The following is a 23,592-nucleotide window of genomic DNA, read 5'->3' as shown; positions in this document are numbered from 1 at the left end:
CAAACGTATATCTTTCCGTCGCAAAGTTTAGTTAAGAATGAACAAACAAATATGCAAGACATTCTTCAGACCGTGCCACAGTAATGCAAGACATGAGCAAGATCCTGTTTGGAGAGCTATTGGGAGTTTGAGGCGTTGCAGGTGAGAGTCCTGTTTTTGGTTTAGTTTAGTTTTTGCTTTAAAATACTCACTGTGTGACAAGAGTTTAGTTGGTTTTCAGTTGGTTGAATACAGCTGAAAGTGTATTCTGATCCTTTTTGTACTTTTTTATATATAATCCTGAAGGAAGCTTTGTTTTTGGTATCGCTGACCTGACTGGCCTTCTCAGATCACCCAGAGAGAGATTAATTTTGAACGTTGGGCCCTAGTTAAAGTCCTGCGATTTATTATATTTAGATTCGTGTTCCGTGTCTCTTTCCTAAGCCTTGTTGAAGCCTCTGTATTGTTAATTATTGTGCCTGCCTCTTCAAAAGCCCAAGCTTGCACTTTGTGTCAATACCCCGGCCACGGTTTCGGAGCCGGCGTCGCACCGCACCGTGTACAAATGAAAGGTCCGTTCAGATCTAAATACGTTTTCTCGAGGGCTTCCAAACATCTGCTGCCTGAAATCCATAACTCACATTGACACTAAAGAGGGCTTTGTATTTTGTCTGGAAGCGCGGGGTGTTATTTTTGTCTGCAGAGGAAGGACCCGAGCGATGTCCTAGTTGGAGGGATGTTTGCCCGGCATTTCAGGACAGGCGTTTGAATGTTGAGAAATCGTTACTGTCAGGCCTGGAGATGGTTTACATTCCTGCTGAGTGTCTTTTGGTCTAGGAATGCCGGCTCCTCCACCGTGCCAGCGAGGGTACACATGGGTCCGCATTAAAACCGCTGGACTTACAATAACAGAGAGCGCACACCACTGTGATCTGAAAAAGGTACGTTTCGGCGGCGGCGCAGCTTGGGCCCCCGACTCTCCCAGCCCCTCCGAACATCCCTCAGAGTGTGGTAGCCTGGAAAAACACTGTGAAAACATTCCTGCGTGGAAGAGAAACAACGCCTGTCTGAGTCCGAGTGAAGGAAAGACAGATGACTTCAGCGGCCTCTCTTTATTTTGTGTTCTGTCTCTCCATCTCTCGTTAGCCCTGTAAAGTTCGGTGGAAACGCACTCTGTTGATAAGCGAGCTGTGAAAACAAATGTGTGAAGGCATTACTTTCTGGTAGCAGCGTTAAATCGTTCAGGATATTTTATTGCCCTGTTACTCTGTATTCTTCTTCATAACACCGGGCACGCTTTCTAGGTGTGTCAGATCAGGACAATCCCGTGTTTCTGTAAATAAACTTGCATCTGCTTAGCAGGATGGTAGGGAAATGATAATAGGAATATTATAATTATGTAAAATTACAGTTTTAAATCAAAGGTGTGGTTCATGAATGGTTCCTGTACATTAACGGCCTATTAATCCACAGAAAAACAGAAATTAAGGTAATATGTGGGATGTCCATATCACGGGGAATGCAATTTTGTGCCTTTTGTTAATATGGTAATGCCTTAGATTTACCAGGCTTGATTTTATGCAGAAATATAATTTAACAATCTTGTGTCAGTGGGCAGTTTGCTGGTATTGAGCTAAATGCACCCCAGGAGTTGATCTTGACTCCTGGAGGCCGGGGTGTTCTGAAATGGCTCCACCGAATGGAGAAGGTGGCAGGGCAACTGGCAAGGCATGCATATATTTGGACAGGCTAAACGCGGCGCTCTTCAACGGGCTCCGGCGGAGGAAAAAAAAATGTGTGCTAATATATTCAAAGTGATTCTTTCCCTCTTTCACAGTGCAAACGCCTCGAGAAGGATCTTCACCATCTGAAAGAGCAGAGCCAGACTTCGGCAAACAACACGAGGCATCTGACTGCCGAAAACAATCAAGAACGTGCTCAGAAGGTAAATCTCCCACCAAGATCCTGGCAAATTAAGGTTATGAGCCCGGGGTCCCTACACCACTGTGCGATGCATACATCAGCTGTGTACTTTCCGCGCAAGTACACCAGGGTGTTTGCCAACAACCCCTTCTTTAAACACAGATACAGCACCCTCTTGCCAGGGATTTATTTATTTATTTGAAAAACATAAAAAAAAAAGGCCAAGCACACTTCCCTAAGACCTACGACGCTGCATCATTTATTTATTTTATTTTATTTTATGATCATTTGTTTGGTTTCATTCCTCTCCCTTTTCGCATTTTGTTTCATTTCATATCATCTGCTGCTTTTCCACTGCTGCTTTTATTTGCATGCAGCATTTTTTAATAATAATACGCATGCAGCCAGTCACGATATTTACCCAAATGTGACGGTGCTTTGGACCGGCGTCGGCTCTGGCCCGTGCGTGTGTGAGTAATAAAAGTGTTGACCGAGGCTATTGGTGACCACATATTTGACAGGATTTGAAATTAGATCTACAAGCACGAGCACTAATGCCACACAACCCTTGAAAGAGCTAGAAGGTAAACAGAGTCCTGGTTGATTTTTTTTTTTTTTTTTTTTTTCTCGCATTTATCTGATGATCCCGAGCCCTATCTCTTAATGTAGAGTGCTATAAAACCGATGCCTGATCGTCTGATAGGGCAGGGTAAACATGTCCACACGCAGATGGGTCTGAGTAGGGAAGCTGTTTAATAAGTTGCATCCTGCTACCAACTGAACCTGCACTCAACTAGGCAGTTTATTTTCCAGTGGTGCCAAGAGTGATTTCAGGACAGCTTAGTTTACATTTACAGGGCAAGATAAATGTAAAAGATTTGTGTATTTGATTGAACATTTATATAATCACTTCTCTGTCGGTGGAAAATGTCAACATAGAATATAGACACTTTATCTACAACAGCAACGGCAACCAGGGTGGGACTTTTCCCTTTCTTTTTTTTTCTTTCTTTCTCCCCCGTAAGCAAAGCCAATTCTCTCACCTTTTCTCATTTGCTTCATCTGTAAACCTGCCTCCTCTGCGTCTCCGCTGGCATGTCTCGCAGTCGGACACCTGTTTCGTTGTCTCATCCACTTGTTTCCAGTAATCCTTTCTTGGAGGCATCTCCATGCCGTACCCCCCCCTCCCCAATCCAAGCTCCCCCTTGACCCTACTTGCTTAATTAGTGGAGGAGAAAAGACATGTTTTTGTGTGTGTGTGTGTGTTTTCCCCCCAACTTTAAATGCTATACAGCAGAAATGTTGAAGACAGGCTGTTTGGGTTGTTTTGACGTGCCGTGCCAAGCAGGTGGCATGATACCCTTTTGTGCAAAGTGTGGATCCGTCCCAGTGAGTTTATTAAACCCTAATTCTTTAATAACGTTGCTTGGTATTCAAGTACAGGAGATTCCCAACACTGAGCATCTCTGAAGGCAGTCGTAGAGCAGTTGTCAGCTACCCTGCGTGTACACGCCTGTATGCCTGTGTATTCATAAGAGCCGGTATGTTTGTATCAGTTTAAATTCCCTCCAACAAACATTTGCCAGCGGATTTACAGATTATGCTTTGGCTGAGAGGGAAAAGACGAACAGTGGCGAGCACCATTCGAAACCTGCACCTGCACAACGCACGCCCGGCCGCCACAATTAAGACGTTTAGACATTACATCAGTACATCAATAAAGCCTGACCCTTGGTAATCAGATATGTGCAAAAGCAACAATTAGCGACGTGTGACTTGGATCCTGCAGCCGGGCGTTTCAGACCCATCATCCCGACGGCTCGGCGGTCGCTGACGTAAAACGCCGGCCCGGTGGACGAGTTGGGCCATGGGCTTCAGAGAGGCGGGCTCTGTCGCCGCACTTCTCGGTTTCTTAGCAAGTGCTTTTGATGGCTTATTAAGAGAGATATTAAATTTTGTTATTAATGTAGCACTTGGTTTCCCCATAAATCCCCTTAATTATAGATTGACTCTTGGGATTACAGAGCTAGGTTTTTTAATTTAAAATGAAATGGGAACAGCTGTTGTAAAATGAGTCTACAGTGCCGAGTACAGATCCGCAAAACAATTTAAAAATGAACAAGGTGTTGCACGCGGATGGAAACCTGAAGTTTTTATTAAAGGGAAGCAGCCGAGTGACTTTATTAGGGGATTTATTTTTTTGGGGAGGGTGAGAATATCCTAAAATTTTGGATTAACATTGTATTGTCCTCTTTATGGCCTTTTAATGTTTAAAGACTGCTTTTGTGTGCGATGATTTTTGTTGGTGGGGGTGGGGATATAAAATAATAAAAGTAAATAATGATCACTTTGCTGAGATCATTGCTTGATCCAAAAGCTTCAGAGCAATATTTAACCGTGAGGGTATTATTGCCAGCGTACGCCTTACCGCGAAATATACCAGTCGGAAACGTGAGAGATTTTAAAAATATTTCTGAATTTGGAATTGATCGGACGATGAATACAAGCGTTTCTCGTCACAGAAATGCAAGAGATCGTGAACCCTGCTAGTCCCCGGCCTTTCCAGGGTTTTGTTTTGTGTGTTGTTTCTCTAATTTGTCTATTTATTTTTACAGAAGCTAAGTGTACAGATCAGACAGTAAGGCAGAGGAATTTCCTTTAAATATGGTACAGTCAAATTTCAGATAAATGAAAAATGCTCAAAGGATAAATATAATAACTGTCTAAATATGTAGTGAGTTATAACAGGTATTACAGTGACAACAGTATTAGTATTAGTGACAGTCCTCGGTTGAGAATAACATCTTGCGTACTTTTATTTCCGTAAAAAAAATACAATAATCATAATCGGTCACCACTGCACAGCGCAAAATGGTCTAAATCTGCTACATTTGCATTTGCACAACAATCCACTCAAACATCCTCCTTAGACAGACAAAGGGGAGATATCTTGAAGGGAAATTAAGACATTTCTCTGATATGAAATAACGAGTGTTTGGAAGAGATAAACACTAATTTGTCAGCAGCAGCTTTCAGTTAGCACTTGATATTTAACTCGAGTCCCCTCTGAAAGGCCCGTCCCTCCTGCTGAACAGCTTGTTGTTGTCAGGGGCGGTCAAAGCCCGTCAGTGCCCCCCCCCACTGCTCAGATCTCCGTCCCGCTCCCCGGCTCCTCTGGCCACCGATCTCGAGTGATTGGCGAGGTCCTGTGGAAAACCGGTTGTGCTGATTTCAAAAGGAACCTTTTGCAAACAGATACTCGCCCGACTGATCCGTGTCAGAATGCGGGAAATGTGTGACTTTCGGGGCTGAGAGGGCGTCTTGAATGAGGAGGCTGGGCCGGGGGGGGTGGGCGTTGACTTGCCACCGCCGGGGTTATTTGAAGTGAGTGTGTGACGGCCGGCCTCGTTGCCCCACCACCTGTGTTTGCTCTGCAGCTTTGCGCGCTCCGACTGAAAGTGGCCCAAGAATGACACGGCCAGAGCGAAAACCTGGCTAGAGAGAGTGAATGAGTGTGTGTGTGTGTCTGTGTGACAGAGAGAGCAAGGGAGAGGGAGAGAGAGAGGGAGACTGTGTGATGGTGCTTTTACTGTAGTTAATAATTAATTCCTCTGTTCTTTTCTGAGTGCTGAGCTAATGACAGCAGCACCTTGTCCTGTGCTTTTCTGATCTCGAATTCGATTGGGTGCCGGCAGAAGTTGCCAACTGTTTCTTGGTCAAATCCTGGCACAGGTCCCCCTATAAAAAGTATATATTATTAACTGTTTTACTATAAAATGTATAGATGTATGTTATTTAAACTTTAGAGATTGAAATATCAGAGAAGAATAAACATTTAATTGACCAAGACCAAAGTCATTAGTGGGTTTTAGTGAATTGGATAGATCTTTAATTTAGATTTTTTTAATCAAACGTGAAAGAAAGATGTCTCACTCCCACACACTTCCTTGTGCGTAACGCTCTTTGCCCACCTGTTGGATTTGCTGAAAGGCCAACGTTACTGCTGAGGGGAGGGTGATAACAGAGAATAAATCTGTCCACTGGTCTCTTGCTTGAGCACGAGGTTTGATTAGTGACACAGATAATGATGTTTAAGAGAATTGACAATTTACTTCAGTTTATTGTATCACAAATTAATTGATAAATGTATTTATTTTTCTCTATAGGAGTATTTCAATTGGGTTCTGCACCACAATGATATGAATACCTGCCTCCACTCCTCATTTAATATGAGCCATGCAATAACGGGATTAGCAGCTTTCGGAAATCAATTACCCCGAAGCCGGGCCCGTCAGCTTCTCTTCGGGATTCTGAAACACACCTATGTTTGTCAATATTTTATTTTGATTAATTGCCGCTCGTCTGAAGGGTTGGCAGTGAGCGCTTTTATCCTCTCTGCGCTGGCCCCTCTTCCCCATTCTTCACTCGGTGAAACATTAACACGGGATCTTACCTGTTGCTGCAGTAACTCCTGCCCCTTCGCCCCCCCGTTGCCAGGTGAATCGACTTCTGTGTAACACGCGCAGGAGAAATCGTGGCTCTACACTGCGTCAGGACTGTTTACTGATCTGTATTTGCAGGTGATGCTATTAAGTACCATTTAATAACATCTGTACTTATGACTGCATGTATTCATTGATTAACTCTCCCACACACACTCACCAGGTTTTGTTGCAGTGCAAGATCTGAACGAAAAACTTGCCACACTCAGCCCTTCAGCGTCACCGGTTTGTTGTTCAAAACGCACGCAGTTCATCCTAAAATTTCACACACCAAGCAACACAAAAAATAAAAGTAGCTTAGTTTGACGCACATTCAATGTTCTGTGAATCACAACTGCGTTATAATCATTTAAAACCAACCATTGTGTGTTTTAATTCAACCACAAGAGGAAGTGTTGTAGAAACCTGTTCCTACCCCCCCCTCTCTCTCTCTCTCTCTCTCTCTCTCTCTCTGTGTTTTTGCTACAGTTCGGTATCGTTGTAACTATTAAGGTCTGTTGAGTTTTACTATAAGAATCCACCTTGCGAGCAATAAACTCCCACTCCCAGGTGGTCTTCTCACAAAAGTGCAGGTTTACGGGTTTCACAACCTAGAATTAAGGTCAGACCTCAGCCGGTACGCCAGGTTTTTATCTGAATATAAATGCCTCGTTGCTGCAGAACCATTAAGCTGATATTGCGCCACTTTACAAGTCCTCCCCTTATCTAGCGCCAGGGCTGCAGTAGGCAGTGCCGGCCTTGCTTGGCTGCTCCACGTTTGAGATTTATCTCCCCAGCTCTAAGTGCTGTGCTGACACCAGGTCTGACTCTGAGATAACACGAGAGACCAATTAAAAGCTATACTGGCTCCGTTCTTTCAACAACAGGTGCGAGTGGGCCGTAAGACATGCGCCATTGTCCAAACAAAGACAGGGCAGTTTCCTTTTCTGTTTTTGTTGTTGATGTTCTGGAAATTTCAAAAAGCGATTGGGAATGTTCTGTAGGGAGCTCGGTAAGAATGTGTTCATCTGCTATCAAATGATTCAATTCATTAAAAACACTTTTGCATGGATGGGTTTCCAAACAGAGGACATGCACGACACACAAACGTGGCCTCTAAGGGCAACACACACAGCCGAGCCAATCAGACGTCTGCCCTTAGCCTCCCTTGGCTAACTGTATCGGGCTTTCGTAAGACGACTGATTAAACCTGCTCAAGCTTTAGACTTCAGGGCTGCCTCTCAGTCTCGCCCGTCATTGTTTTATGATTTAAGCAGCTCTGATAACTGTTGAGTGCACAGCGTCGTCGTGGATTTGCGGGGTGAAGGGGTGCAGAGATCGAGCTGCGCCACGGCTTCCTGTCTCTCTGTTGACCAGTTTCAGAGCCGTGTCATGGGCCGCACGGTCCTCCCTCTCACCAGTGCGCGTCCAGTGACCGATCCCCTCCGCTGAACACGCTACCGTCACGTCACACTGAAGCAGAGCTCAGTACTGGCTCTTCCGCCAACATGCTTTTGACCAACTGCACCCCGCCCCCCCCCCCCCCATTGGATCCTTATGCCAAATAAAGAGATATATTGTGTCTTTGTGTCGGTGTGTGTTCAACCACAGCAAACCGACGGCCAACTGGTTGATGTTACTGCTATGTCCAAAGTATAATAAAAGAAAGGTGGGGGGGCACATCACCTGGTCTAGGTGAATCTGTCCTATGATGGCACAGATGGTCCACAGAATACAGTCTTGCCACTTCCCCTCCCATGATGCACCTCCCCTTGCATTCCAGTGATCAATAACAGCGGTGCAGTTGTGATTGAGCGCCAGCGCCGCGCGCCCCTTATCACTTAGGCTCTGGATTGCAGGCAATTACTGTAGGGCAGCTGGCTGTTGGTTTAGGGAACCTTGATTGTTCCCCTCTCCCAGCTGTTGACTAATAAGGACAGTCAACACATCTGTTTCAACGGCTGGTAATTAGCAAGAGCTTAATTACTGCTTGGGTTTAACAGCCTCGCCGGTGAATGGCAAGACACTGTTTGCCTAGCGCTTTGCACTCTCTGTGACCAGTCACTTTGCCTTGAACACACTCTCTCTGAATGAGCGTTGAGTAGGAGACAATGCCTGGCTTGAATACCCCGGGCATTTAACCATTGTCTGGGGCTGTATTTGTTGGTATTCTTTTAAAGGGTTTAATAAAATTCACTAAAAGGCTTTCACTTTATGCAGACATGTCTTTTTAAAGACTCTGAATATGTGTTGAAATGTGTAACCAAGGAGCCACAACAACGATTTTTTTATTCTTAGATGCGTATAGTTTACCCTATATACTATAAACACCTTGCCCTGATGTGACGCTAATGTTTCTCGAATATTGTGTGCATGAATAGGATTTAATATATATAAATGTTCTCATTAATTGCAAAATTGGAAGTTAATTTAGATTTTGATCTACAGCAACCACCTGACAATCCCACATAGTTTTGTTATTCAAAAACAACACAAAGCACAAACAAATTCATAGCAATTCTGTCTATTGCTTTCATCCACAGTTTTACAGTTTTGTTTCTGAATGAAGATGATCTCAAACCAATATTAAGTTCAGATATTCAAGTTTCATTACCATATACAAATGACACAGGAAGACATTCAATGAAGAATAAATGCCTGTAAAACTTTTATAAACATGCTAGAGCTTGTCTCTCCAAGGGGCAGAATACTGATTTGATTCATTAAAAAAATTGACCGGTATACCCCCCCCAGTGAGCTCTGGAAGGCTGAGTTGATTTAATTTAAACATGCTGTTGATAACGTCCGAGCCCTGGGTTCGATCCTCCTTTACTGGCCTCCTCTCACGATCTGGGGGAAACCGCTGTCCTCCCAACGATCGACGAGGCCTTGGTGTAAGTGGATGCCGTGTTTGAGCAGGTGAAGGCCGCCCTCTGTCAGGATGGACTCGTTGGTGGAGTTGGGTGTCGACGAGTCTATTTCACCAGCTTTGTCCTTAAATCTGGCGGACCGTAGGAACCCCTGGGTCCGCCTGACCCACGAAGGTGCAGGCAAACGCGGTCTGACATTTACGATTATTGATTTTAGCCGTTTTGGAAGAGAGGGTCTGAATGCAATCCAAAATCAACCTGGTGTCACCGCCATACAGCCTCCTACCCGATGTGGTCTGTCCTATAAGTCATCTGATTTGACTCGTCTGTCCCGTCCTCTCTTCTCGTCCGCAGGCTGAGCTGCAGGCGGCCCAGGCAGAGCGAGACCTCGCCCTGAAGAATGCCAAGAAGCTGGAGGAAGAAATCCAGACCCTCCGTGTGTACTACAGGTGAGTCGCGTGATTGTTTTCAAGCGTCGTCCCGGTTGCTTGTGTTTTATTTTCCCTAAAATGCGTACAGGTGGATGAAAAATGGTGAGGGGTTGGCGTTCAATTTGGCCTTGTTAATATTTCAGAAAAGGGTCTCTCACTCCTACATGTGAAACACCGTCTGTGTGTGATTTATCTGGGCTGGGCGGCGAGTTGGTTAGAAGGGCGGTCGGTGGTTTTGTAGGTAATGGGATACTAATGGTCTCATACCAGAATAATGCATTATTGCGAATCTGTAAAAAGCCTCAAAGAGGTTAGCACACTGTGGTTTCTAAATGGCCCCCTCCCTTTTATTTCACCTCTGAACAATGTCCCTCTGGCACCACGCTGCGAACTGCGCCGGGCTTGTTGGTGGTCTTGTTTGAGGCCATTCTCACCGGCTGTAATTGTAAAATGTGAGGGGCTTTGGAATTCCTTCCTGAATTCATTGACTCCAGTCGCTCTGACACGGACTGAGCTGGAAAAGCAGCTTACAGGGTTTGTTTCTGCACTGCTGTGCTTTTCGCTGCCATCATAACAGGGGAAACCTAAGCGTTCGCTCACACCTCTGGAGGGAAACCAAATCCAAACCCTTGAGTGATATCTAGGCGGTCGTTCGTCGGGCGAGGGATTGAGGGACAAATCGAGTCTCTTTGTCTTCGAATGATATAATAATCATCGTTTGTTTTCTTTTGGTGCCTCTGACATTGAAGAGTAGGTCACAAGTTTATGGAAGTCCGGATAGATTGATTACATTGCGTCAGCTTGTGTTTAAAACCTGTATTTCAGGTCTAGCTGTTTCGTATCCTGTTCTTGATCCTCTCCAGATAGATACGAGACGAGGTTTGCATAAATCTGGGTTTATTTTCGGAGTACTGTATGCAGCCTTTCCCCCGCCATTATCCTTTATTCGGGGGTAATTCTTTGAAGCTAGAACTCTTTCAATAGTAACATTCCTCGCTCCGTGCCGCCCCTCCCCCCCGGTCCCATCGTGAACACAGACATTGTATTCGTGAAATTTGCATTGTGTGGACAGGGAGGAGAGCTGAGCAAAGCTATCAGCGGGAATATGGGTCAGATCTTTTTAGGGAAATCAACAGCCCTGAACAATGCCGGAAAAGAAGAAGGCCGGGCTGCCGAAATGTTTGCCCACTGGACTCGGCTGCCTTTCATTTTTATCTCAACTTCGGGATTACAGATGCTGTCTGGGTCAGATTAAGAGATCTCATAAATACCCAGCAAGCGTACATAACTCTGACCTGAGAGTTGGGGAGGGAGAAAAATCGCCAGTAGTGTAACAATAACTGCCACAGTGGTGTCGACCATAATGTAGACAACCGTTATGAATTTGTATTAAGCACACCACGTTCAAACGCAGCCATGCCGAAACACAGTTATTGGAAGTGCTTATTTGAATATATTTGAGTTTGACCGACCCACTGAGGGGAGCCGCAGCTTTGTTTGCAAACCGGCCAGCATTGAGGGGAACGGGGCCGGGCAAGAGTTTTATTAACACCCTGCTCTTGTTTTGAAAGAGTCTTGTGGGATCTGTAACGTCTACCGAGGAGTTTAGCACCTCAGCACAACTGCTGCTGGGCTCTTTTGAAGTGTGGCGTTCCCTTTTGGATTCAATGAGATTAAATGAACACGTCTTAAAAGTTAAATTGTTCCTCCTCTCTGTCAACAGTCATATTGGCAATTACTTTATTTTTTTCAGGGGGTTGTTGAGGCGTTCCTACTTTCCCAAAAGTCTTTAATTGGGTCCTTCGGATAGGAACAAGTAAATATTTTTATGTGGAGCCTGTTGATAACCTTTTCACTGGGCTGTGTTGCCCCAGCCACCATATAAACGGCCTCAAAATAAGCACCGTAGAGGGAATTGCCAGATCATAAAACCACCGCCAGAGAAACTTAGTGTCGGTGTACGACAGGATGACAAAACACCATCTGGTCTCGGCGAGACAGTGTCCAAACCCGAGTCCGAGCGTCCCGACGTCAGCGGACGCCTGAAAACACCCGAACACTGTTTTTCTGAAACCTCATTTCCATCAGTGGTGAAGCAGGAGTGGGCTCTCTTCTGCCGGTTCACTAGTGACAGGGTATTAACAGCCGATCAATCTGCGTCGCCGAATTAATTTAAAGGATTTGTTCGGAGCGTTCACAGCAGATGACTCCGCATATAGAAAGAGGAAGAAACTGTGAATCATTGAATTCGTAAGCCTGTGTGCTGATTTACTCAGAGCATAAACTCGTACTGTGTGTACGAGTTTACGCTCTGAGTAGATCAGTAGCAGGAGCAGGCGAGGGGATTCTCTGTGATTTACTCTTCACAAACACTTGTGTTACGTGGACTTCCCTTTATTAATACAGTTAAAAGCACACGACACCTTTCAGCGAGTGTTTTTCCGAGTGGGGGAATCAAAGGGATGTGATATTTCTGTAGTGCCAGATGCGATCGCCACCAATGCACGAGGCCCGGTTATCAGCGGCCTTTTTGAATCGGCGGTAATGGCTTCTGCGGGCAGCTTCATTACGAGGCGGTCGGGGAGAGAGCACAGTGTGACTCTCGGTGCCTTTCCGCCAGGCCTGCCACTTATTTATTCAGAGCGAGAGGAGATAAGGCTCTATTAAAGGGTTCTTTTACATATCAGTTTGATAACACACCTCTACATCTATTAAATATTAACTGGGGGCTTTGCTTTTCAGAATCGGAGGGCAGTTCCTTAGGATTCCAGCTCCTTGCAGCGCCATTGATTAGCTATCTGATGAAAACGGTTAATGTGTAACTTCAGCCTTTATGCTGCACTTTACTGGTGTGCTATTTTTATGAATATATGAGAGAGAGAAGAAAGAGAGAGAGTGAGAGAGACCGAGAGACAGAGGGGAATATATAAATATATATGCATAGTGAGTGAGACTTGACAAAAGTAAATATACACAGCCTTAAAAAAAAAAAGAGAGAAAATCCATAGCTAGAACCAGTTACATATGAGTGAGTTCACACGTTGTGGAGCTGCCTTTTCTTGTGTGTGGGGGATAGTGGACTGGATCGGAGATATATTTGGGGGCTTCACTGGGGCCCGGCGCCTCAATCGTTCGTCCATTTTGTTTTCTTGGGGCACGAGAGTTGTCCTCGTGTGTGGTTCCGGAGGAAGATGGTTGTAAGGGCCTCTGTTTAGGTTAGTCATACGTGTCTTCATTTTGTGTGTTTGTTTGTGTCCCAAAATGACTGAAATCGCAGCCTTTTCCGCCCCCTCTCCGGCCTGGTTCGTCTGAGCTAGTGAGGGGTTGTGTGTGGGGTTTGGGGGCCGGGGAGGAAAGACCAGATAAGGTAATCCATAGTTAAGCAATCCTCTCCAGCCCTTGTTGTCACTGCCTCTGGACTTTAGTACCCAACATGTTTGCATTTAATTAAACAAAGCACACAGTTTACATCTCTCTATGGGTATCAATATCAGATCGGAATTGATTTCCTCTCGCTCAGGAAAAGAAAGGAGAAGGCCGGGTCCATTCAGACTAATTAAAAACGGTGACGAGCCGCGATGACTCATGTGATTGTGAGGCCGTGTAAACACAATTACCTGGAGACCGAAAGAAAGCGGAAACGGCACACCGGCTGGTCTCTTTGTGCGCGCCCACTGTGTGCGACACGGGCCGAGCGGCAGGTAAAGAGCGATTGTTCTCACGACGCACTGCTGCTAATTAACACTCGGCTTAGTGTTGCTGCGGCGTCGCTCTCCCTGCCGGGGAATCGGTGATTCATTATTTATTTCTGTTTGCTCGGTGGGGTGAGGAGCTGATCTTGTGGTCCATACAGGGGGATCTGGGCTCTGTCTTCCTCTCGCATCTCAATAAACCTCACTATCTCAAACAAACACACAAACAAGACAACTTGGGGTCATTGAAACATTCTGATTTTTGAGTTAAGAGACGCACACAAACGCACAATTACATAGTTCAGAGTATTACAGCAAACATTTTAGAATAACAGGCAGAATATCTGGGGTAATATTCAGACACAGAATATTAGCATTTCCAATGGATTGGTTCATGTTAAACATTAAAATCAAGAAAGTTGCCTCCTTATGAAACGTAGCTCCCAGAATGCACTGCGAGTCACTGCGATGACAAGGACCGTTCTTTCTTGTTGTTGGTGTAGTATAGCAACACATAATGCCACACTGTGGGTGAATTAACATAAAACACATTTTAAATTGGGGATATCGGCTGGTTAACCGATTTAAAATGAAACCCCTCCTTGCGTTATTTCCCGAGCCGCCTCCCCAGTGAGGCCTTCCATCTGTATTTTTTTTTCTCTGCCATTTTAATATCAAGTTATTTCCATTTTATTGCTCCAGTGCAATTACTTTTTGGAATGACATTAAATTCTTCCCCACGCTTAGAGGTTAATAATTAAAGATTGCCTTTCTTTTAGAGGGGACCCTCTTTCACAGCAGATCCATGTGGAAGTGTATTGTATAATATCGTGAATGCATTACCTTTGTGTGATATAAGGATGATTTAATTGCAATGCACATATACCTATATAAGAATAATTATATCTCTGTATAAAACCTTATAGATATACACCTGTAAAAGTATACATATATACATGCATTTTACATGCTTGCAGGCGAGCATTCATTTGTCCGTCTACTATTGACCTTTTTTTTTAATAAATTGAAGGGATCAGGTATTCTGTGTTGAGCAGTGTGTCCTGGGGACGTGCATCCTTTTCCAGAGACTTCTCCGAAAGAGGGGGTGCTGTTTGTGCCGTCTGCCGTAAAAAAAACGTTCTCCCAGGTGGATTGAACTTTGACCCCTCTCCGATCCCCTCCTCTGTGACTACAAACGTCCCGCCTTCTACGACCAAATCCTGTGAATGGAGTCAATCTAATAATGTAACAGATACGACCTATACAACTAATAATAATAATAATAGGTTTTAGATGTGAACACAGCGAGATTCTCCCGGTACTGTTCTCTCCCCCCCCTGCTGTGTTAATGAGTTATCTCCGGTTGGGAGAGAGTTGGGAATTCTTCCGCAGTTAGATCAGGTTAATGGATCGCTGGTTGTCCTTTATTGAGAACAGTGTTTGCCTCATTTTAAAGTCGGTTTCCGAGCCGTGACCCGGAGCGCACCTGTCTAATATAGAGCGCCAGGTTTCACTCGATTCCGAGCATTAAGTCGGGCTCTATGGTAATGTATTCCACTGACATTCTGCGGCATTATTACTTCCTGATATTGTTTCTTGTTCCGCCGTTCCGTTGGAATATTAAACTTGTCTATTGATACAGGCTGTTGATACAGAGTGACATTTCACACTGATAGGTAAACTCACTGTTTGCTTTCATTGTTAAGGTCAATTCATTTTCTGTTAGTGTATAAAAATGTGGTCATTCGCATCAAAAGTGTCAACAAGGGCTGCGGGGCTGTGGCTGTCAGGCGCGTGAATCGACGCCTGCAATGACGTTGTTGTTGTTGTTGTTTTTTTTACGCACGGGTGTAAATTACGCACAAGTCCAGTCGCACACAGCCTCGGGTTTGTGTTGCATTGTGTGGTGTAGTGTCACTAGTGAGCATCAAACAGCGGTGAGCACACATCAGTCCTTTCATAACATTATCACGCTGACAAAGGGGACTATTTATTATTTACCATTGTTGAATCCATACACACACATTCACACAGTTCCGTAAATCAATCGCCTGAGAGGCAAGCTGCCGCATGTGATTGACAGGTGGTTTTCTGTTTTATCCGAGTCGTTTTTACTCCCTGCCCCCCAACAATCTGAGAGTGTGAACAGGATATCTGTGTTGCTCTGGGTTCCCTCTGTAATCCTCATTGTGATACAACCCCCCACCTCCAGCCACTCACTACCTTTCTTCCCACAACTTCCTGTGTCCATCACTAGACTTCCTGCAGAGTTACAGATACTCCCACTGAGTAACACTGTTGTCGTATCTGTGCTAAAATCACCACAACCAGTGACCACAGCATGTTGCGTTTACCCGAACACCCCGAAAGCCAACAGTTTGCTTTCCAATAAGGTTTCCAATTCCTACATTTCCTTCTTTGTTTTTGTCATCACATTGGTTAGTTGCTTTTGTACTGAAGCGTCTGCTGTCCAACCTTTTTTGACTCCTGCGCCCCCTGAGCATATTCATCCTGGCCCTGCACACATCCTCTCACACACAACATGACCAAAGCAAGACCACCAGTAAGACTATATCCCCAAGACCTCTCTCACCCCTCCTGGAGAGACGGCTTCGACAGACCTGCTCTAGAGCGTGGAGTGTCAGAAGGACAGCAGCTCAGTTCAGTTTTATTGTCAAGGTAAAGACCCCAGGGGGCCGGAAAGACTCTTCTCAGCCAAGGCTCTCGGCTCTTAAGAGTCCCCTCTGTCCCTCTCGGTATACAGCGCAGACTCTGTTCACACACACAAGACTCGCAGCCCCGGCACTAATTGTTATGGAAATGTTAAACAAAATAAAACCGCGGGGTCTTCTGCTGCACAGCTGTGAGGGTAATTAGCGCAGGCCTCGTTCTCGGGGTGTCCCCATGTTCCAGCTGTAGGACGGGCATTGTATTGGTCCAATAAACTGCCCACACAAGATCTTAATTCACTCGGACCTTAAGATCCCTTCTGTGCTGACGAGAACGTATCAGAGTCAAAGCTGGTCCTTTTCAGACACGAGACGAAGATGAAACAAAACATCTGCATCCGACTGTAGATTCCAGATTCTGGCTTGGTCGTTGGCTTTTTCTTCTGTGTTTAAAGCCCAGATGTATCTGTGATTAATCTGTGAATGGCTGTTTATTTACGTCTGTATTTATCCACCCAGTCTACACCAGTCCCTGTCTCAGGAGGCCAGCCTGAAGGAGCAGTTCGACTCGACGCTCAGCTCGTACGAGGAGGCCCTGCGCTCCAAGGAGGGCGTGGCGTCCCTGGCCAGTCTCCACAAAGACCAGCTCCTGGCCCAGCTGCAGACCTCCCTGGCCCAGCACTCACAGAGCCAAGCCCAGCTCCAGCAGGCCCAAGAGGCCCACCGAGAGGCGAACGAAAAGGTTCAAAAGTGAGTTCCTTTGCTTTGTCTCCCCTTTGAAAGGATTAGCTGATAAGAGACGGTCTGTTGTTGTTTGTTTGCTTTCTTTTTTTTTGTCTCCTCTCACCCCCATTGAGTCCTGAGCTTCAGATGGGCTTTGCTAGGCCCAAGGGTCTCCTCTCTGTTGTTCACGAGCCTTGCTAAGGTTATTGTCCTCCTTCGTCACCACCTTTACCTCCACGCGGTTCTTTATCATGGTTGCACGGCTCTGTCAGAGTCCGTGTTTTCTCTTGTTGGACAATAAAGTGCGTCGAAAAGTGCCGGTGCCAGATTCACACTTCTTCACACTTCTGCTGCACAGTCCCAACGCTTGCACACTTTATAATGGCTTCCAAATATCCGCTGCCAAGGAAAACCATGTCTGAAGTCTCATCAATGTTTTGACCCGTGCAGAATAACTGAATTCAGCTGTAACTTTTAAAAGAGGACCCCGGGGCACTTTTGCAGCAGTTACAGCGCAGAAACAACGATCCATTTCTGTTTAAAAGATTTTGAATGTTGTTGAACACAAACGACTAATTAAGCTTCACTACTATCCGCCTTGCCCTTTTTAAATCCGAGCCCTGATGGGTGGCGTTTTATGTACCGGCGTACCAAGGGACATTGCACCCCCATCCCCCGCACACCCCACCTCAGATTAGGACCCAGTAAAGTCGAGCAATTAAAAAGAAAATGCAAATCGTGCCGCTGGTCTCCATGCTGATGAGCGCTTGGCGTCTGGGCAGTCCTCCCAGATGTATTCCAGCAATCAAGACCGAGTCACACAGGTTTTTAGCGGAGAGCAAATAGACTTTTGCACCAACTCGGCCGCTTGATCTGTTTGCAGGATGAATTAGTGAAAGGGGGGGACAGTTTAGGGGTCTGGGAAGAAGACTTTACCCTCCGGTTCGGGATAAAAAGGAGCGTTTCGGTATTGTGCTGAGAGGACTCTTTAGAATGGTTTCTTTCGGCTTCAAAGACCTCCCTGTTTTCTTGGTCTGTTCTCCGAAGCGCTCTCTCTGGACGTTTAGTTTCCTTTGAGATGCGCCACATGCTGGGAAATGAGTTCCACTCGTTTAGGGCTCGTTTAAGATATCAAATAACTCCTTCGTCAACTTTAATTGTCGATTCGTTGGAAGGTGGAGAGGGAGGACGGGGCGGTAGTGAAGCAAACGCGCTCTGCCACATAATTCAGGCGTAAGGGAGGGGGCAAATAAACCAACAACGTAATTACAGTTTAACACCTCGCAAGATGGCTGTGTGTCAAGCAAGCAAAGTAACAATGCACTGGAACAAAACGGTATTGTCTAGTAGACGTCCTGAATTAGTCGGGGTTTACACACACAATATAATCCCGTCCCCAAAACCAGGCCCGCTCAGTGGCAGACACTTGAAACGGTGCCGTGAGAAAACGTGGATCCGAAGTTCGTCCAAGCAGGGTGGAATCCAACGGCCCCTGCATTATAAAAAAATGACAATAATTTATCTATGAACCAGGAACACGTAGTTCACAAATCAGGCGTTTGTCTGTATCAAATACGTCTGATCTCTTCTTTCCTTCTTCTTCCGCTTCTCGGAAGCCTTGGCGAGAGATGGGGGCGCGTTTTCTTCCTTTATTTTGTATTTTGTGACGTGCTTTGCGGTGCTCTACCTATCGAGACGGGCTAATCCATCCCAGAACTGGCACGGGAGCCCGAGCAGAGCCAGAGAGAGCGGGAACGAGCCAGAGATAATCGCACCGGCGCGCGAGGTTGACCCCCAGACCGGCGAGCGGCTGGAGACGCATATGGGTTTTTGGGAAGAATCTCTTGACGCTCCTTCCTCACACAGCTGTGAGAAGAATGCGACTGGAACCAAGCGGCCTTTCTGTGGCGGGGCTGGCAGAGGAAGCCAGGAGGCGCGGGGAATTTAACACGCTGGTGCGAGAGCGCCGGCCCATTGAGGGAATCTGAGCAGAATGTCTAATGACGGGAAGAATCAAACTTGGCCCTGAGAAACACAAAGCCCTTTTCATCGGCGCAGATGGGCTCTGGCCCCAAGACGTTGCTGTCAGTGTCAGTGCCTCTGCGGTAGATGGTAAAGGTCACACAAGTATCGGTCAAAAAACGTTTATTTATATATTAGACATGATGTTTAATTATATATAAGTATTTCTTATTCCCCGCACAAAAGGAAACAAATGTCCAGTGGAGTCTGGCTTCTGTCTCATCAACCAACTCTTATTTTATTATTATTTATTATTTTTATTTCTTGGCAGACGCCCTTATCCAGGGCGACTTACAACATAAGTGCAAACAAAGTGCAAAAATACAGTTAAGTACAAAGTACATGTGTCACTTGCTTTGTTTATCCCTCACTTTACTTGGTTTGTATGGTCTTTAAAAACTGAATTAAGAAGGATGCATCACAGTATTATAAAAAAACACCCCTCAAATAACAGCATTAAAAATAAATAAATAAATAACAATTAAAAAACACCCCTTGGACAACAATGGCAGCCAGTTTGGACTGAACTGATCCATTAGCTCACTAAAGGTTTATTTAGTTATGTTTAAAGTAAGAATTAATTATGTTCCCAAAGACACACAAACACACACACTGATCTTTAATGTGTGTTAAGAATAGTGTAATTGTAGGAAATCGTGGGAGCAGAATCTGAGCAGCAGGATTTAATTTGCAGCGTTTTTCTCCTGTGGGTATTTAAAGATTTCTTAACAAAACCCACAACAAAATAATATGAAAATGAGTTCCCGTTGTGTGTGCTGTATCAGTGCTGTCGCACACCAGAACCACGGTCATGCGCCTTTTGTTTTGTCTTGTGTTTCTCACAAGGTGATTGATTTGCATGCAGTAAAATGTGGGCCGGGCAGCAGCCGTCCAATAACTGCACTTTACTGAGGGCGGCACAGTGCAGCGCGGATGTGGCTTAACACCCTGTAAAATATGGCATTGTTTAACATTAATACTTTGTCTGTGTTTACTCGGTATTATTCAAGATATCGTTGTTGATTTTCCAGTATCCTGAATTCTTAATCGGGATTTATACGTTTCGCCCGCATCTCCCTGGTGTGCATGTTTGGGGTTTAATGCATTCTTTGTAAATAGTGTTTTCCAAATCCCCATTGCAATACATGCACACCTTTGCCAGACATGCTTTAGAAAATGTGTCCTCCGTAATTGTACAAACGTGCCGGAGCGGCTAATGAATGCATTTCAGGGTCTAGAGAGGAAAAAAACAACGCTGTGCGATGCTCAAGGAGGAGGGGAAAGTTTCTCCGGCGTCCATTGTTGCGGGCCTTGTTTGTTTAGTGTGGGTGACCTTACTAAATATTAGCCTCTCCGGCCGCGTTCCTCCCGCCCGTGCCAACATCCTGATTTGGTCCTGAAGTATTCCACAACAAGCTGATGTTATACAGTACCAGCGCTAGAGCAAGCTTCTCCCGCTCGCTTTTGTATGCACAGTATATTTTGTTACTGATAAATCAATATAGTCTTGTTGTCATACACAAACTGCCGTCATCTGTGAAGCAGCTGTAAGCAAACTGTAAATGAACACGTAGTTCAGAGCCGTGGTGGACGGCCACTTTTGGAAAACATTGACAGGGAATATTGTCCAATTAGCTGCTGGGCCTTGATGTTTATAACACGATATAATATATACAGGAATTTATATAAAGAGGTCACTATTTAATGGTAGAAAATGTTCAGATAGTGGATTCTATTCCATTAAAGAGCAATAGCTATTATATTTTTTTGTTTTTTATGCTGTTGTCCATTTGTATTTCATTTGTCTTTTTCATAAATGATAAATATCTCCCAAGCAGTTTTGTTTTTAACGTAACAGTAGTAATGGAGTGTGTGAAGATTACAGCGCTTCAATAGAGTCGTGCTACAGAGGTCTAGTTTTCCCTGTGAAGGTGTATTTTTGTTTTTTAAAGTACATTTATAATTGAATTCAATCCAAACTAAACGCTTGCCTGTATTTATCATTAAAAGTAATAACGCATGCCGTACACATAATAAGCATTATTGAAAGCAATTCAGTGGAGATCAGGATAAAGCATTTCTGAATGCTTCTCAAATCCTCCCTTGAAGATGAGCGCCTATAGCTCTGCTTTCAGTTGAGGCGTGGGATATTAAAGCGCCACAGACCGACAGGGAAGCGCTTTCCATGAAAAAGACCCGGAGCAAATGCTAAAATTTGACCATAAAAATCATTCTCATCAACTGGCTAAGCAAAAGTCTTCGTAATTTTCCAAATGAATGAAGTCAGAGCCGTCATGTTTCCCCATTTAATCTTAATCCTCTTCATTTCGCTCCCTGTTCATTTACACAAACATCTCATTGGAAATATTGTGTGTCAACAGCACCTGGACAACACAATAAAGGGCTCAGGGTATCATTTTGAATAGATTATTTCTCGATAAACCATTTCTGTTCATTTTCACTTGTTTGTGCAGTTAAAACCGATCCCTTCATCATCCCAAAAGGGACTTTTGCAGAGATTTGGAATCGGTTAAAATGGCGATTTTTTTTCTTCTCCATATTGTAATTCGGTCGATGCTTAAATATCTGTGGAAATGGCACGGACATTCAACTCTTCAGAGTTACTTGTTCTTGCGCTCGATGTCAACACAACTTATCCTCCAAGACTCACTGTCCTGGCATTGGTTCGTAACCCCGAGGTGACATTTTTCGTCTTTGCGTGGTTGTATTAAAAGACAGTGAATATAATATTTTGGCTCCACAGTGGATACACTTACACTTGACACTTGTGTGGCTGTTGAAAACAACCCCCTCCCCCCTGACAGTGTGAATTACCTCCTCACCTCCACAGTGCTCCTCCGACACAAACATCAAGGCCCTGTTTGTGTTCTGACACCGAACACCTCATTTGCACTCGACTTTGGGAAACATCTACTAATGATTCAGGCTATTAGTGGAAAGTTTTAGGATCTGAAAAAAGAAATGGTGCAGAAAAGCTGGTCCAAGACTCTTTACTTCGGAAAGGATGTGGGCGATTTTTTTTTCTCCTCTCTCTCTCTCTTTCCATTTCTGAATATCGTCCACATCCTGTCTGCCCGGCACAGTACGGTCTTGTCTCTTAATGGCGATGTGGAAAAGGCAGCCCGGGACACTGGCCCTTTCAGAGCACGCATTCCTGACTCCCCCCCTGTCCCCCCCCTGTCTCCGCAGGTTGGAGCGGCTGGTGGACGTGCTGAGGAAGAAGGTGGGAGCGGGGACTGTCAGGACGGTGATCTGATTGAAAGGTCGAGTCTGGAGATGCGGCCACATCTGGTGACCAGGCTGCGGCGTTTAACACTGTGTCAACACTGACGCTTTAACTCGGCAAACAGTTGTTAGAAGTGGTGCACTCGGTCGACATTCCTAGCGGAGATCAAACCGAATCATAAATGTTTAACCACTCTGCTGCTGAGATGTTATTCAACCCAAATTTATTTCCTTAAACACTCATTATATGTGTGCGTCATTTATTTTTTTATTTTTTTATCTCCCTTCCCCCCTGCGTGGCTCTTGCGGACTGATGTAGCCGACTTCACACTCCTTTCCTGGGCTTGTGGACCCGTGATTCAAACCGCGCTCGCTGCGTTGCCTTTGCATGCCTTCTGAGGCCGAGTGGTTTTATTTTTGTATCGTTTTTTTCCCCACAGAAATCCCGTTTTCTACTGAAAAACAACAGACACTTTACAAAGGTGATGCTCATCAGTGGGGAGATTCCTGTCCCGCTGTGTGGTTTTTAAGAGGGGATAAATAGTTTTTTTTAACACTTTACTGGTAGGATAATTGGATAATGCGCTGCTCCATGAATTGTATACGAATTGCTACCTTGCTGTGAAGCAATCATACAGAGACAGAATGCTGTTGACATTTTTCGACATGCAAAAGACTTAAACAGCCTTAAACTGCCAATCACCAGTGAACAGAAATAATGGCATCTCAGCATTAAGGCCACACACCGACCAGGGCTAAATATAGGGTTACTATTTCAACACTGTTTTAGCTTCCTTTAAAAATACTGTAATGTTCCTGATATTATTAACTTATTACAAAAACAACCAGAAACACAGCCCACTGAAGCAGTGAATGAACACTGGAGAGCATTATTTTGTAGGACAGTTAAAAGTAAGTACAAGGCCAAGGTTGGAATCTGTAGATTATTTCTGTCCTTTGGATTTCAAAGCTAATTGCTGTTACTAAAATGATAACTGCTATTTGCAAACATTTTACTCCTGCTAATCAGTTGACACCTTTGAAAGCTATTAACATATAATTGGAGATAAAAGGCCTGTGTTTGACTACTGTGCTCTTTATCTCAGGTTCAGCTCTGAGTGTTGTAATTTGGAAACTGCTTTGGAGAGAAAAAGGTCCCACCATGAACCTGGAAATAATAAATCTACATTCAACCGTTTGAGTGTTTATTTGTTTACTGCTTTACCAACTGACTTTGAGTTATTAATGAGCCTGTGTCTCCTTCAGCCTCAGGCTAGTTAAGCAACTGGCTTAAGACAATTAGACATTTTTAATTTTGCATATGCCTTCATTTAAAACAATTTAACCTATGCAGTATGTTTTGTATTTTAATTGAGGGCATATTTTTTGTCAGATGTAGTAGGTTTTTGTAGGTTTGTGTACTTTCAAGGCTGCTAACTACAATAATCCAAATGACAAATGTCATACCAGTCCACAAGAAAGGGGACAAAACTGAGCCAGGAAATTACAGACCAATCAGTCTCACCTGCATCACCTGTAAAATGTTGGAAAAAATT

General features: G+C 44.6%; 1 protein-coding gene across 4 annotated transcripts in view; it reads left to right on the top strand.

Annotated features, from left to right (window-relative positions):
- Positions 1–23,234, top strand: part of mipol1 (mirror-image polydactyly 1) — a 57,881-nt gene extending 34,647 nt beyond the window's left edge. For all 4 annotated transcript variants that reach the window (XM_066693982.1, XM_066693979.1, XM_066693980.1 and 1 more), the window contains 4 exons: positions 1,817–1,924; positions 9,608–9,702; positions 16,565–16,795; positions 22,001–23,234. In XM_066693982.1, coding sequence (XP_066550079.1) covers positions 1,817–1,924; positions 9,608–9,702; positions 16,565–16,795; positions 22,001–22,067 — 501 coding nt within the window. In that variant the 3' untranslated portion in view covers positions 22,068–23,234. The remainder of the gene's footprint in view (positions 1–1,816; positions 1,925–9,607; positions 9,703–16,564; positions 16,796–22,000) is intronic.
- The last annotated feature ends 358 nt before the right edge of the window (positions 23,235–23,592 follow it).

The sequence above is a fragment of the Amia ocellicauda genome, chromosome 21 (assembly GCF_036373705.1).
Source record: "Amia ocellicauda isolate fAmiCal2 chromosome 21, fAmiCal2.hap1, whole genome shotgun sequence".
Classification (NCBI taxonomy): Eukaryota; Metazoa; Chordata; class Actinopteri; order Amiiformes; family Amiidae; genus Amia; species Amia ocellicauda.
The sequence above is the reverse complement of the archived record's forward strand: the minus strand, read 5'-3'. Positions and strand labels throughout refer to the sequence as shown.